The sequence below is a fragment of the Camellia sinensis genome, chromosome 14 (genome assembly GCF_055761805.1).
Source record: "Camellia sinensis isolate YWXY chromosome 14, ASM5576180v1, whole genome shotgun sequence".
NCBI lineage: Eukaryota > Viridiplantae > Streptophyta > Magnoliopsida > Ericales > Theaceae > Camellia > Camellia sinensis.
In genome coordinates, this window is record NC_138974.1 from 75,870,410 (window position 1) to 75,885,725 (window position 15,316).

The 15,316-nt window shown below is 41.1% G+C and overlaps 1 protein-coding gene across 1 annotated transcript; it reads left to right on the forward strand.

The window, feature by feature from the left end:
* Positions 1–902: 902 nt before the first annotated feature.
* Positions 903–2,221, forward strand: LOC145807899 (uncharacterized). Its single transcript, XM_082906899.1, has 4 exons — positions 903–985; positions 1,115–1,333; positions 1,510–1,637; positions 1,745–2,221. The coding sequence occupies exons 1-4, from the start codon at positions 905–907 to the stop codon at positions 1,905–1,907; spliced, it is 591 nt and encodes a 196-aa protein (XP_082763025.1). The 5' UTR covers positions 903–904; the 3' UTR covers positions 1,908–2,221.
* Positions 2,222–15,316: the final 13,095 nt, after the last annotated feature.

The following is a 15,316-nucleotide window of genomic DNA, read 5'->3' on the forward strand; positions in this document are numbered from 1 at the left end:
AAATGATTCAGGAAAAAGTAACAAGTCTGCAAATGTGTTAGTAACTGGTAGTGGTGGCTGTTTATTGGATGTTGGAGGAAGCTCGGTGAAAACCGTAAATGGTTCGACAGAGGATGTTCAAGGTATGGACTGGGATTCTAAATTGGGTGATGAATAGTTTGACAATAAAATCTGTGATACGTTGTCGAAAGGGAATGACGTTGAGAATGTTGTTGTCGGTGAACAAGAAGCCATTGTTGTCAATATTGAAGGCATTGGATCGGACGGGATTGACAGGTTGAAAGACATTAGACCTAGTCCGGATATGACATCGTTGGTGAGAAGAATTAAGAGCAAGGCACGACGTGAATTCCGATTAACTGACTACGATTACTCCAATTTAGGTGGTCGTGGCAAACATAAATAGAAGATGGGTAATAGGGAAAATGTTGGACCTGAAATAATATATGACGTTGATGACGTTGAAGTTAGAAATAAAACATGTCAGGGATTTGGAATGACCAGAAAGCATGCTGTGTGGAACATGCTCAATCAGGACGAAATGATGCTTTTAGAAAGGGTGTACATCTTTGACGGCGACGGGTAAGCAATAAAAATATAAATGCATATGTATTTAATTGTGTGTGACAGATTGTGTAATTTTGTACATTGGTGATGATGTTAAATTGTTTGCAGGGCTGTTATATGGGATGAAGGTGAAAGCGTTATACAAGTTACGTTCGCAAATATTTGTGACCTGGTGCAATGCTCCTCTATTCAAGGGAACGTAAGTATGTTGTTAACACTCTGTCCACTATGTTAATAGATAGACAAAACATGAGTTGTTTGGTATGAGATGGTTGTGTAACATAAATGACATTGTCGCTGCTTGGGATAGGTCATTGACACGTACGCAGCTATGTTGATGGAGTTGCAGGGTAAAGGTGCTGGCAGAAAAGATTCTGGGGACACGTCGTATGTTTGTAACAGCGTATGTTCGGTAAATGTATGTAATGTAATCACGCACACTTATACGTACACATTCTCATTCCCCCCCTCCCAAAAAAAAAGTATGATGTGCATTTGGTTTTGTTAGAATAGCTAATTTTTTTGTATGTCTGGAAAAATGTAACAGAATGTTATGAGGAATCCAAGTGCACTGTCGTGGGCGAAGTATCTGAATGTGCAAACCACAGCTGCAAAAGGATACAGATACATGTATTACCCGGTGTACCATGCCGAACACTGGACTATAATGGTGCATGATACGGTCCGAGGGACCTGGAAACATTATAATTCTACAAAACCAAGACAAGGAATACGAGATGAACATTATAATGAATCGCTGAAAGTGGTAAGCTTGTTAACATAAATTTAACCATTACTAGTTGTAATAAATTTTCCCTGCCACGTAGTGACATGTCGGAATATGTGCATTTGTTTTTTGAAAACATTGATTACTAATTTTAGTTGGTTTGATGTTAATATGTGTGTCAAACAACTGAGGTATATGAAAATTTGATTTTATAGAAACAGTGGGTGAAAGAATATTATACAAAATTTGTCTGGCCACGATTGGCAACCGGTACTGTTAGAATGCCGAATTTCGACGGACCCCTAATTTCAGTCATTGATTGCCCACAACAGAGCCCGGAAGCGTAAGTTATAATAGTGGTTTGATTGTTTTGTTGGTTTTTGACAGAAAATAAATTACTTGTTTTTACAAATGAATGGGGTATTGATATGGTTGGTTGGCTGTTACCAGATCGGATTGTGCTATCTTTGTCTACTACATCATTAGGCAGTACATGCATGGTCGCGACATTGTTGGCACGATAGAAGGACTAACGCCACTTGAGTTACGCGCAACAATAGTGAAGATGTTCTTAAACGACTCAGTGAGAGGGCTCTGCGCTATAATACGTTGATGGGCCTGTCTTCACTACCATCCCAGAAAAGTGGAATTTGCACATGGATTTTGGTTTTTTATTTTCTTGGTTGTTAATTTTTTTGATGGAAGTGTTTGACATAATTTTTTTTTTTGGTTGAATTAGTTTGAAGTATGCTGCTGTTTTTTTTTTAAGCTTGTCCGCGTATATTTTGCCTTATTGACTATATTGTCGCGACGTGGAATAATTTAGACGCTTGATCGGGCCAAAATTTTTTGTGAACATGGTTTTGTTAGCTTCACTGGAGGTGTGTCACCGAACGTCATGTCGCATTGATTTTGGAGACTCGCAATTTGTGCAAAGTCTATAATGTTATCCAATTTATTTTGATAATCTGTTGAGTGAAATGCCAATTAGTGTCGATGTTTGTTATGTTGGTATTTGGTTTCTTATGTTGGTATATGTTCAAGGTGACGTAAAGTGTTACATTTTATGTGTAAATGTTGTAAATGAATAATTGCTTTCGATTTTTGGCGATGATAATGTTGGCAGTGGGTGTGTTTTCCTTTAATACATAGGTTGTTCTGTATGGATACTGTCAAATAATGGAAGTGCATAATTTCATCACATATTTGGCTAGGAAAATACCGACAGTTGGGGTTTATTTTTGTATGTACACAGGTTATGTGAGTGTCACGAAATGAAACTGGAAAATGGTGCTGTATGGTTTTACTGAAGTTGGCATTGAAAAATTACATCATTGAACACCATTTTTATATTATGATAAGTGATAGCAATGTAGCTCCCTTACCATCCTGATTGAGCGGAAAATGAATGACCATTCAATCTTAGAATTGAATTGTCTATTACACCATTTTGGGTTGAATCCATTCATGGAAACATTCTTCCGCTATTCCCATAATCCAATTCAAAACATCATGACATAACTACCTATAGAGATACACCATGCATTTTATTGTTGGAGTTGAAATGTCAATGTTCTTGTGGCGCACAATTTAATTTAGTAATTGCATAGCTCTTACTTGGGACTAAAAACCTGTCAAGTACACTCACAAGAATGACAATGTTTATTTACCAAACAACCACATCAACAATATTCTCTATCCACGTGATGAAACCATAAAAAAAAAGGCATTACACACACTATGCATGCCATGCAATGTTCTAATACTATTCCAAATCAATACATGCATACTATTCAAACAGATTAATGTTGTAATTAGGCATTATAAAGTTTAATAAACTTCTATTAATGTAAAGTAATACGGTAAAGTTTTGGGAAACTACACATAATTCTTTAATAAAAGGATATCAAATATTTGAGCAATGATTTAGGATAAGCGAAAGATGGACGACGATGATGCTACATCGGTTCCTTGCATGTTTTCCTGTTATGATGACCCATTTTGCCACACCGACCACAACGAATACGTTGAACAAATTCGCCCTTCAATGGAATTCTTTTCTACTTGGGCCTTCCGGGAGGACGTTTGAAAACGGGTGGTGCAATGAGGTAGTCTGAGGCTGTGAACTTGGGTTTCGCCACAGTGGGAATTGGGTGTATCGACCCTTCATACGCTGCCCTATACTTTGCCACGTGATAAAATGATTCAATGTAATTGTACACATTCTTACCACTATTCGGAAAAGCAACAACCGCATGGGGACATGGAAAACCATTTAGTTGCCATTGAAAACAAGAACATGAACGATTACCAATGTCAACTAGCATTGATGGGTGGGATCGAACCTCGAAAATATTGTCATCCGACTGGCTGACAATCTAGTGCCTACTATCTTTAAACTCAGACATTAAACGCTTTTCCATTTTCAGACAAAGTTCACCAGTCCAGACACTGGATTTTACTTTCCGCTTTAACATTTTTTCTATGATCTTCCCCCTTATTGCATCCACCAATTGAGAAATGAGTAGGTGATGAGCTTCTTGAATCTAATTGTTGAACGACTCTGCGGCGTTAGACCACATCTCGCCATATTAACGCCCCTTGTGGAAAGGGAAACAATCAATGATGTACATATCATTCATTAAGTAATACAAAAAAAAAAAAAAAAAAATGCAAGACCCAAATATACAGACGAAAAAATACCTGAAGTACGCGTTGGCCCAATGTTGGGGATGCAAGTCTTGTAAAAAATTCCCAACCATTGCTGGGCTGCATTGTTTTAAAATTTCAATTTTGTGGTTGAATGACGTTACCGTAGGTGTGTAAGCACATTCGCGTAACTTCCGCATTAGACCAACTTTCTGATCAGCGTTAACATATTTCATCTGGTCACGAAGATTCATCTGAAGATGTAGCAAACAAAATGCATAGTGTACTGTGGGGAAGAAGATGGGCATTGATTGTATTAAACCCAAATTACGATCAGACACAAAAGTTAAATTCCTTGAGCCGTCTACAACTTCGGCCAAATGACGCAAGAACCACTCCCAGTTTGATGAGTTTTCTGAATCGACAATAGCAAATGCGACGGAGAATAAACCTGCAAAAAAAAGCATGTTCGTAACGTGTTAGGCAATGAAGTGGTGGTTCTATAATGCAATATAAAATAATACAAGATAGTAAACTGTAACTCACATGGTATGGTGAGAGGCAAATGTGTAACACAGTCCTCAAAAATAGTACAAATAACATTTACAAATTGTCACCACATACCTTGGTTCCCATCCTGAACGATGGCCGCGAGCAACGTCCCCTTGAGAAACGTATCATCCAAAAATAGAAGCGGACGACAACCATTGAACCCATTGATGCATGTACGAAAAGCTATGAAATACCTCACAAACCTCCCCGTTTGCTGATCGAAATCCAAATTAATGTAGCTATGTGGGTTGTTTTCCATAACCTAAGTTGGTCGAACGACATAGCGTGATGGCCAAATACTTCATTTCTTGCTTTTTCCACCCCTAACCATACAACCCGATAACTAATATCTAGCCCATAACCATCCTTCATATCGAACACCACATCTGTTGGGCGTGTGCGTATGAGTGGTTGTTCACGCACACGCACTGCGATTACATCGGACACCAAACCTAACCCAGCTCGTGGGTTACAGTATGTTCGTACAGCAGCCCCACATGAATGTACACTAAAAAATCTCTTCAAACTCATAATATCGTTTGAAGGAGACACTCGTGCGTGGACCGACCACCTGTACGCAGTTGACGTTGCAAATTTGCATATCGCAATAACATGTACAGTGTCGTTTTTGACATACTTGAATTGAAACCCACATTCCACGGCATACTTGCACAGTACAGTCCGGAATTCATGTGCACCCCCCAAAAAAGTTTGGCCGACATGTGTAATACCGAATGCCCAACCAGCAGACAAGAATGTCTTCGTTTGATGGGGACAATGTTGCCAACAAATCTGTCCGGTCTTCTATATCGACTGTCTGCAGATCCATGGTCTCACACTCCCCATCATCATGTGACACTGTAACACCACATTGACTACCCGACCTATTATCCCGCACTTGACTTATCGCGTTCATATGGTCAAGCCTGAACGGCTTTGCGAGTAACAACATGTTTCGCACATCATCATCGCAGTCAACCTTAAACTTATTGTATCCTGGAATAGTGAACAATAAACAAACCAATTCCTGCTCCATTAGATTAAACTTGTCACAAACGGAATGAACCAATTGTTTGAAAGTTAATGTTTGATGAATGCGGAACACTACGTTCGTCTGCCGGAACGTACATAACAACAACACTGCAAACTCCATACCCTGTCAAAAAACATGCAATAAAAGACACACTACACCCAAAAAAAATAAAACAAGTAGTCATGTACATTTGACATCCACGTTACCGTAACATACCACAAACAATTTACAATGCAAAAAATAAGATGATCATACATTAAAAAATGCCTTGTTCATCACAACAACACTTCTACCTCCTCCAGAAATTACACAGATTGCCAAAATAACATACGGAAATTGAGAAACTAAATATGGGCAACATAAAATTGGTAAAATTGTCATATGTTTGAAACTGCACCAGCATATGCTAATAAACTCCTACTCCTCTGAAATAAACATCAACAAGGAGAAAATCTCACAAAACGATCCCGGTCGGCACATTGCTCATACATACGATCCACAAATCAATACCAAAACACACATTAGAAAACACCAATTTCCACACAAAATCGCACCCAATACAACCACCCCGAACTGTTCAACAAAGAAAAACATATTACAATAACACAACCCCACCGACACACCGCCTACACATACCATCAACAATTCAATAGCGAAAGACACTTTACAAAGAACAAATCCCCTACAAAAAAACACCAACAATCATTCCGGAACCCCTCTACAAAACGACGAGACGACAATGCGAGAAACAAAATTAATGAAGCATACAAATACAACCTAAAACCACAACAAACATCATAACACACAAATAGTCCAACAAACACACCCAAACACCATCAAAAAAACAATCACAAACACAATACACAACATTGAAATCAACCGAACCTGAAAACCAATGTCAATCGCATAAAAACTCCTACGATGAAACCACAACACGCTTAACACCACACCCAGAAACGAACCACCACAGACCCCATGACAATGTATCGCACAAATAGTCCAAGAAACACACCCAAACACCATAAAAAAATCAATCGTAAACACAGTACACAACACTAAAAATCGACCGAACCTGAAAACCAATGTAAATCGCATAAAAACTCCAACGATGAAACCGCAACACGCATAACACCACACCGCGAAACGAACCTCCACAGAGCCCACGACAATGTTCTCAACACAAACACCACTTGGGAAACATCCTGCTCTTCCATATGAGTCCACACCACCCCCCCTCCCCCCGAAATTCCCTCATAATCAATAGTAATGTTACAGTATATCCTTAAAAACAATCACCAGAAACACATTAGAAACAAAACATAAAATGGGCAAAACGATAACCTTATATACAATAAATTAAAAAAATATATTATACCAAAAAAAAAAAAAATAGGACTAAATGGTTTAATAAAAAATACTCGGGACTAACTAGTGTAACATTAACTAAAGTGGGATTTATGAATAATTTTTCTTATACATTTTAGCTATGCATAGTACGAGTTGAATGCTAATACTATTATAAAGTCATAACTAATACCACACTAAATAATAAGCAAATGCCACAAATGTGGACATATAATAAACACCGAAATGGATGTAGGTATCATAGAGTTTCTCATTTGTATTTATACTTGGGACATTTATTACTAAATGTGTGGGTGATTTTCCGACCACACTGCTCGCTTAGTAACCAGCTGGAGAGCACAGGCAGAATAAATGGCTTCAGTAACCTGTAACAAAAAGAAAAAGGCTCCGGCGGTGGCTCTTCCACCCGGGGGCACTCCGACGATCAAGTCAGTATATTTCTCAAAGATAATCAAGTGCTAAACTCACAAGCTTGAATATAGAATTGTGTACCTTAGACCCATGGGGGTGCCTTTCTTTTATAGTTTACTCAATCCTAGTCTCACTAGAAGCCTGACTTCTATGGACTCCAATTCAATACTGACTTTGGATTCTTCAAGAGATAAAGATAAACTCCCTAAGAGCTTTATCCTTATCTTGGCTAAGTCTCCTCTTTGTCCTAGGACTCTTGTCTCTTATCTGCATATCTCGGATTCTGATATCTTCGGAGATAACCTCGGCAACCCCGAGATCACCTCGGCGTAACTACCATGATATGTGACACTTTGGCTTATATGTCGGCTTCGTCATGCCACGTGTTGGTATCCAAGAAATATGTCCCCACAACTGCCCCCTAGGTTCTATTACCTCGGCATTCTGAGGTGATGGAACCTATATCGATATTTCTTTTTGCATAGTGGCTAAGAAACTGTTTGGCCGAGATAATTCTTTTCCAAGCCGATGTGTTCTCTTCTGAGAACAAGAATTCAAATGAACTCCATCACGCGCATGAGCTGTCATGCACATCTAACCGTTCCTTTCACGTGCTTTGTCTTCATTGGAGCGTGTCTGTGACGCGCTTGAAAGCTGTCTTTCACTCGTCTGCGCCGTCTGACGCGTGCGTTGCTCCAGGCGTAATAAATGCCCTATTTTTGCCGCCGTTTCCAGTTTTGATAAAACTTTTCTTTCTATCTTTTTTCCTTCGCTTTACGCATTTGTTTTTCTAACTCTCTCTCTCTAAACTTTCTGAAATCCGCCATTGTTTTTAACTCGAAGTTCTGCGATTTTTTGTCCCTTCACCTTAGCGAAGCTTCCTCCGTTTCGTCGTGCCTGCAATCGTTACCATTCCTCGGCGTCGTTCTTTCCGGCTTCATTTGTTCTGGTAAGGTCCTGTTCCCTTTACACCCAATCTCTTTTATGTGCTTTTACCATTACTGCTTTGTTCAAACCTTGGATTCGCTGAACTGTTATCTGGATGTGTTTATTCATGATTTCACTTATATTTTGAACACTTGCACTGTTTCAACACTTTTCTTGCCACAATTATTGACCTTTAACCCTTTGTATTCTTCGTGTTTCTGATAGCCCATCTTTGTTCTTGAATCTGAAACTTCGTCTTTGTTTTCTGTTTTTCGTATCTGTTCCAAATCTGTGCCTTCGATCTTGATCTTTATAGTTCTTAGGCTTGGGATTTGTGTGTAGAACCTTCAAGTTTTAGGGAAAACTGAAACAAGCCTTATCAGTCATTTCCTATGTCTTTGTCGAGGTTCTTGCAACCCTTCTAAAACGCCAATCTTCTGAAACACATTCTTCTTTGTTTAGGCCGACGTAATGGGTGTGTGGAGGCATAGGGTAAATACCCCAACAAAACTCGAATATTTTCGGCAGGAGTTTTCCATCCCAACCAATGTTCACCTCAGACTAGCTGGGGATGATGATTCCATTATGCCCACAGATCATACGATGCCCTTTCCTATAGTAGCCTTTACTGAATGTGGACTTCGGCTTCCACTTAATCTCCTGTTTCGTGAAGTTCTTCATTTCTACAAGCTGAACCCCATGCAACTTACTATCAACTCCTATAGGGTGATTAACGGTATTATAGCTTTAGCTAGGTAGGAGAATGTTAGGATCACCCTGGCCGACCTTCAGTACTGTTATACAATGTGCCCCCTCAACCTGAAGGAAAGGGGCTTTGTTTATTACCTTAAGCCGAGGTCTACCGAGTTCAAAATTGTAGCCGACCTCCCAGACTCCAACAAGGGGGCTGGGGATGACTTTGTTATTACTTCGGGAAATTGGGAATTTGGCCCAGACAAAGATGTCCACCTCTACCCTCTTCCTCGAACAGTTAAAGAGGGCAAGGGTAAGAGCCCAGTGCCAACACTTAGTTGTTTTTATTTAAGTCTTTAAAATTTTGTCTGTTTCTAATGTCTGTTTGCTTGTCCTGCAAATCTTCATCAACCACCAAAAAACTTTTGTCAATCCTTCTTCCCTGGAAAAGACTTAAAGAAGCTTCTTGGTCTTCTAATCTACAAGCGCAAGGCTCCCCTGTTGCTGAATTTCATTCCGACATATAAATCCACATTACCCGACGTCCCAAAAAGGAAGAAAAAGAGTCTTTCTCCACCTTCTGCCACAACTCCTCCCATTGCTTCCATATCACGAGCAGATGAAGGATCCACTTCTGATCCAGTCGATCTGCCATCTACTTCGGCCCTATACTTGATCCCAATACCAGAAAGGAAACGTCGGTGACGCCTTGTTAAAACTGCTGAAATGGGTCGTGCAAAGCCAGTAGCCCAAAATCTTCTATCCGATCTGCCGACTGATGCTGATGCTGTACAAACCCAGTCTATGCCCCCACCAAAGCCGAAGAGAATTAAAAAGGCTCAGCCCAAAGCCAAGGCCACTGACGCCGAGGCTGAGGATGCTTTGCTTATCTCTTAACTGGCTGAGAGCAAAAAGACTGCCTCTGCTTCCACAAAAAGATCCGCTGAGACCCAACCCTCGGGGTCCACACTGTCAAAGAGGCCAAGGTCTGCTTCAGCTACCACTTCTGGGTCCAAGAAATCCGACATCCCCTAGGCCCCACAATCAACTTTGGAGGATAGGCCTATCATGTCAAGTGAAAGTGCCGACGATATTAATGTCGGTGTTGCCCTCAGCACTGCTTTTTTCCTTCCAAAGGATCTGGAGCGAAATGCTGGGCTCAGCGAATATGAGAACTACGCGCTAATGCTCCAGCACTCCGTTCAAGCAAGTATTCCTGCTTTGAACTTGTAACTTTTCCTTCTGCTTCACTTTTAGAAGTTTCTCTAATACTTCTGCTTTCTTTCAGGCCATTCAGCACGCCCATTCATTTTCAATGCAATCTTTTGAAAATCGGCAAAGATTGGTTGATATGAAGAGGGAAGCGTCTTCCCTGAAGAAGGAGATCAAATCTCTTGAATCAAAGATGAGAAAACTGGAGGATCAGGCCGAGGCTGCTACTAAGGCCCAGCAGATGGCCGAAGAGAAAGCGGAGTCTGCTGAGGCTATCCGAAAAGTAGCTGAAGCTGAGAAGAAAGAGGCCGAAGTAAAAAAGGCCCAGGCTGAGAAGGAGCTCCAGCAGGCTTTGGCCACCAAGGAGGCCGAAGTCAAAGAGGCTGATGAAAAGGCCTATGCCCAAGGTATGGCCGACGTCACAGAGGATTATAAACTTCAAGTCAGGCAGGCATGCAACAGGGGATTTTCCCTTGGTTGGATGTCCCTGATAAAAAAGCTTGATCTCCCTGTTGACTTGCCCTTTCGTAATGCCGATGCCATTCCTTTACCATTTCCTCCTCCAAGTCAGGTTGAAGACGAATCAGAGTTTGAGGCTGATGCCGAGGATAAGGATGAAGAGAACAATAATGATGAGGCCTTGGTGAGGAAACCCAAGGATGCTGCTGAAGCCAAGTCCCCTCCTCCTGCTGAGCAAGTCATGGATTTAACTTTGGATGAGGAGGGTGATGAGGTTAGGGAGGCACCCAAGGAAATTGCCATCGGGCAACTATCATCCGACCTTCTTTTGGCTGAAAGAAATCTGGACAAAACGCTGGCTAAGATTGATGCCGAGATTGAAGCAGAAAAGGTTGCCGAGGAGGTTCCACCAGAGTTTTCCGAGGTCCTAGCCCCTCCAACTGCTAATGCTGAAGAGTCCTGATTCGAATGTTTTCTGTACTTTTTATACTTTGTTTTGTCTTCTGAACAATGTAAACTTCCTTTTATGGCCGATGTGCCTTCCTTCTGAACAATAGTTTTTCTATGGATGCTTCAATTCCTTAATTTCTTTTTGATTTGCTTCTGCTTGGTTGTATGCCTTCTATATTTTGCTGCTTTTGTGCAATCTCCTCGGGGTTACGTACCTCGGGTACAATCAATATTAAACTTTACTTCGGCAAGATACAGACCTGCAAACTTTTCATAAATTCTAACAAGTGTGAAACATATACTACTCAATTTAAATTCAGCCAAACTTTTCCTCAAGCGTTTAAACGGTGATCTCGGTCTAGCCTACTTGTAAATTGCTACAAATTTCAACAAGGATTAACATATACTGTAAATTTTTTCTCGAGTTATAACAATGATCTTCTTGTAAATTGCTACAAATTTCAACAAGTGTTTAAACAATATACTTAGCTTTTACCTTAACCTGTAAATTGCTGCAAATGTTTAGCAATAACCTCGGCTTCATATCGACTTGTAAATTGCTACAAATTTCAACAAGTGAAGAGAAACAGTAATCTTGGCTTAACTCCAACTTGTAAATTGCTACAAATTTCAACAAGTGAAGATAAGGAATCAGCTTAACTCCAACTTGTAAATTGCTACAAATTTCAACAAGTGAAGATAAGGAATCAGCTTAATTCCAACTTGTAAATTGCTACAAATTTCAACAAGTGAATTAAGGAATCAGCTTGACTCCGACTTATAAATTGCTACAAATTTCAACAAGTGAAGACAAGGAATCAGCTTGACTCCAACTTGTAAATTGCTACAAATTTCAACAAGTGGAGACAAGGAATCAGCTTGACTCCAACTTGTAAATTGCTACAAATTTCAACAAGTGGAGACAAGGAATCACCTCGGCTTATCTTTGGTTAAGCATCATCTCGGTCTAATTTTAATTTTAAACATTATCTTGGTTTGACCAACTTGTAAATTGCTACAAATTTCAACAAGTGATAAACACATTCTTTTTCTTTCTGCCACCAATATGAACCTGAGTTCTACTTGGGTTCTCATTATTTATGTTTCCAAAAACATCAGTATGTAATTTTATCAGTCATATGTGTTTGAAAGAATTTTTGAGAAAACTTTATATCGGCAAAAAATACTGCACATCTAATGATAGAAGAATTTCAAATTACAAGTGTTCCAAGGTCTTGGTAGTGCTTTGCCCTCGTTATCTTCAAGCCGATAGGCTCCATTGCCTAATACCAAAGTAATTCTGTAGGGTCCTTCCCAGTTTGGGCCAAGCTTGCCCTCTCTCGGATCCTTTTTGTTGCTGACGACTTTTCTCAAGACTAGGTCACCGACTTGAAAATCTCTTGGATTGACCTTTTTGTTGTAAGCTCTAGCAAGCTGCTGCTGGTATATTGCTAGCTGAATTGTAGCCTTTTCTCTTCGTTCTTCCAAAAGGTCCAGATCTCGGGCTAAGACTATGTCGTTAGTGCCATTCTCTACTTCCTGGGTCCTGATCCCTGGGATGCCGATCTCCAATGGGATGACAGCTTCTGTGCCATAAGCCATGGTAAAGGGGGATTCCCCTGTTGATCTTCTCGGCGTAGTCCGATATGCCTAAAGCACGTTGGGCAACTCGTCTACCCACTTTCCTTTCGCTGCCTGCAGCCTCTTCTTTATTCCATCCAGAATTACTTTGTTGGATGCTTCTGCTTAGCCATTACTTTGGGAAAAACTTGGTGTTGAAAAGTAGTTTTTGATCTTAAATTTGGCACAAAAGTTTTTGATGAGTTTGCTGTCAAACTGTGTTCCGTTGTCGGCAACTATTGCTCTTGGAATCCTAAATTTGGTGATGATGTTTCTCCATATAAAGTTCTTGACGTCCACATCTCGGATTTTGGCAAGAGGTTCTGCCTCTATCCACTTTGTAAAGTAATCTGTTGCCACCAATAAGTATTTTCTCTGCCCAGTTGCCTGGGGAAGTTTCCCAACCAGATCCATGCCCCATTGGGCGAACGGCCAAGGGCTGGACACTGGGTTTAGGTCAGCAGCTGGCTGATGTATCAAAGGTGCGAACCTTTGGCATTGTTCACACTTCTTCACGTAAGCTTCAGCATCCTTTTGCATGTAGGGCCACCAATACCCCTGGGTAATGGCCCTGTGGGCTAATGATCTGCCCCCAACATGGCTTCCACAAATTCCTTCATGAATTTCATATAAGAAATCTTCAACCTGCGAAGGGTGTACACACCTTAAAAGGGGTCCAGTGAAGGACCTTCTGTAGAGATGCCCATCTTCTGTTAGGCAGAATCTTGCAGATTTCAATCTGACTTTGTGTGCCTCCTTACGATCTTCTGGCAGTTTTTCGTCTTTCAAGAATGTAACTATTGCATCCATCCAGCTTGGCCCAATGTCCATACACATTGCTTGCTGCTGTGTGCTCTCTGGTTCAATGCTCGGGCCCGACATATAGTCGATCATAACTGTTCTTGTTTTCCCAGTCTGTATTGAACTTGCCAGGTATGCTAACGCGTCGGCGTGGGTGTTGTCATCTCGGCTGACTTGCAGCAGTCGGCAGTTCTGAAATAGGGCTGCCAATCTAATGACTTCTTTTGCATATGCCGACATCCTTTCGTCTCTGGCTGCAAATTCTCCTGCTGATTGGTTAACAATAAGTTGCGAATCACAAAAAACAATTACCTCATCTGCTTCTGCCGCTGCTGCCAGTTTTAGCCCTGTAATTAATGCTTCATACTCTGCTTCATTGTTTGAGGCTTTGAAACCCAAGCGGATGGACTGTTCTATTATTTCTCCATCTGGAGATATCAGCAGTACTCCTGTCCCTGCTCCTTGACGGTTTGAACTTCCATCGACGAACAGCCTGAATGAATCGCCGATGTAGATACTGCAAGGTCTGAGTTTTTTCTTCCCTTGTTCTTTTGCCTTTGGCTGGGTTTCTCCTTGCTTGTTGGGATACTGCTCATCTCGGCTCAACGGCGCCCGATGTTCGACTCTCTCAGGTGTGAATTCCGCCACGAAGTCGGCCAAAACTTGGCCTTTTATTGCTGTTCTTGGCCTGAACTCCAGGTCATACTGGCCCAGGGCTACTGCCCATCTTGCTATCCTTCCTGTTAAGTCTCCTTGTTGCAACAAGGACTTCAGTGGGTGCTCTGTTAGGACCACAATCTTATGCGCCTGAAAATAATGGTTCAACTTCTTTGAAGCCACTACTAAGGCCAGCATTAATTTCTCCAGTGGTAGATACCTTGTTTCTGCGCTTGCCAAGGTTTTACTTACATAGTAAACCGCTTTTGGCTCCCCTTTTTTTTCTCGGATTAGTACTGCGCTTATTGCATGTTCTAAAACTGCTAAGTACAAAAACAGTTCTTCCCCTGGTTCTGGATTGGAAAGAACCGGAGCTGTGGTCAGGTACTTCTTTAGGTCGGTTAGAGCGGCTTCGCATTCTTCTGTCCACAGAAAGTCTGTGGCTTTTTTCACCAAATTGAAGAAGGGTCTGCATTTATCTGAGCTTCTGCTGATGAATCTATTTAGGGCTGTAGCCTTTCCAGTAAGCATCTGAACCTGTTTTGCTGACGTCGGGCTCTGCAGCTCTAAGATGGCCTTGATTTGGTCGGGGCTGGCCTCTATGCCCTTTCTTGTTACCAGATACCCTAGGAACTTACCTGATCCAACTCCAAACGCGCACTTTGATGCGTTGAGTCGGTGCCGGTATGTTTTGAGTATGTCAAAGATCTCTTTTAGGTCGGCAAGATGTCCCTTAGATTCTTTGGTCTTCACGACCATGTCATCAATGTAGACTTCTACCGTTTTTCCAATCATGTGCTTGAACATTTTTGTTACTAACCTTTGGTAAGTTGCTCCTATGTTTTTTAACCCAAAAGGCATTACCTTGTAACAGTACAAGCCTTTAGGGGTGATGAACACAGTTTTCTCTTCGTCTGGTGGGTACATGGCGATCTGGTGGTACCCCTTGTATGCATCCAAAAAACTCATCCTTTCGTGTCCTGAAGTCGCATCTACTAGCTGGTCAATCTTTGGCAAAGGAAAGCTGTCTTTGGGGCAGGCTTTGTTGAGGCTGGTGAAGTCTACACAGACCCTCCATTTACCGTTCTTCTTTTTCACTACTACTGTGTTGGACAGTCATGTCGGGTAGTGAACTTCTCGGATGGCCCTGGCTTCCAGAAGTTTGTCTACTTCCTCTTCTACTGCTTTGACGT

What these genes read in the sequence shown, in the direction of transcription:
- LOC145807899 (XM_082906899.1), top strand. Translation starts at nt 905, where the DNA reads ATGGAGTTGCAGGGTAAAGGTGCTGGCAGAAAAGATTCTGGGGACACG. An exon ending in ATAATGAATCGCTGAAAGTG is followed by an intron (nt 1,334 to 1,509) that starts GTAAGCTTGTTA and finishes TTGATTTTATAG; the next exon opens with AAACAGTGGGTGAAAGAATA. An exon ending in CCACAACAGAGCCCGGAAGC is followed by an intron (nt 1,638 to 1,744) that starts GTAAGTTATAAT and finishes GGCTGTTACCAG; the next exon opens with ATCGGATTGTGCTATCTTTG.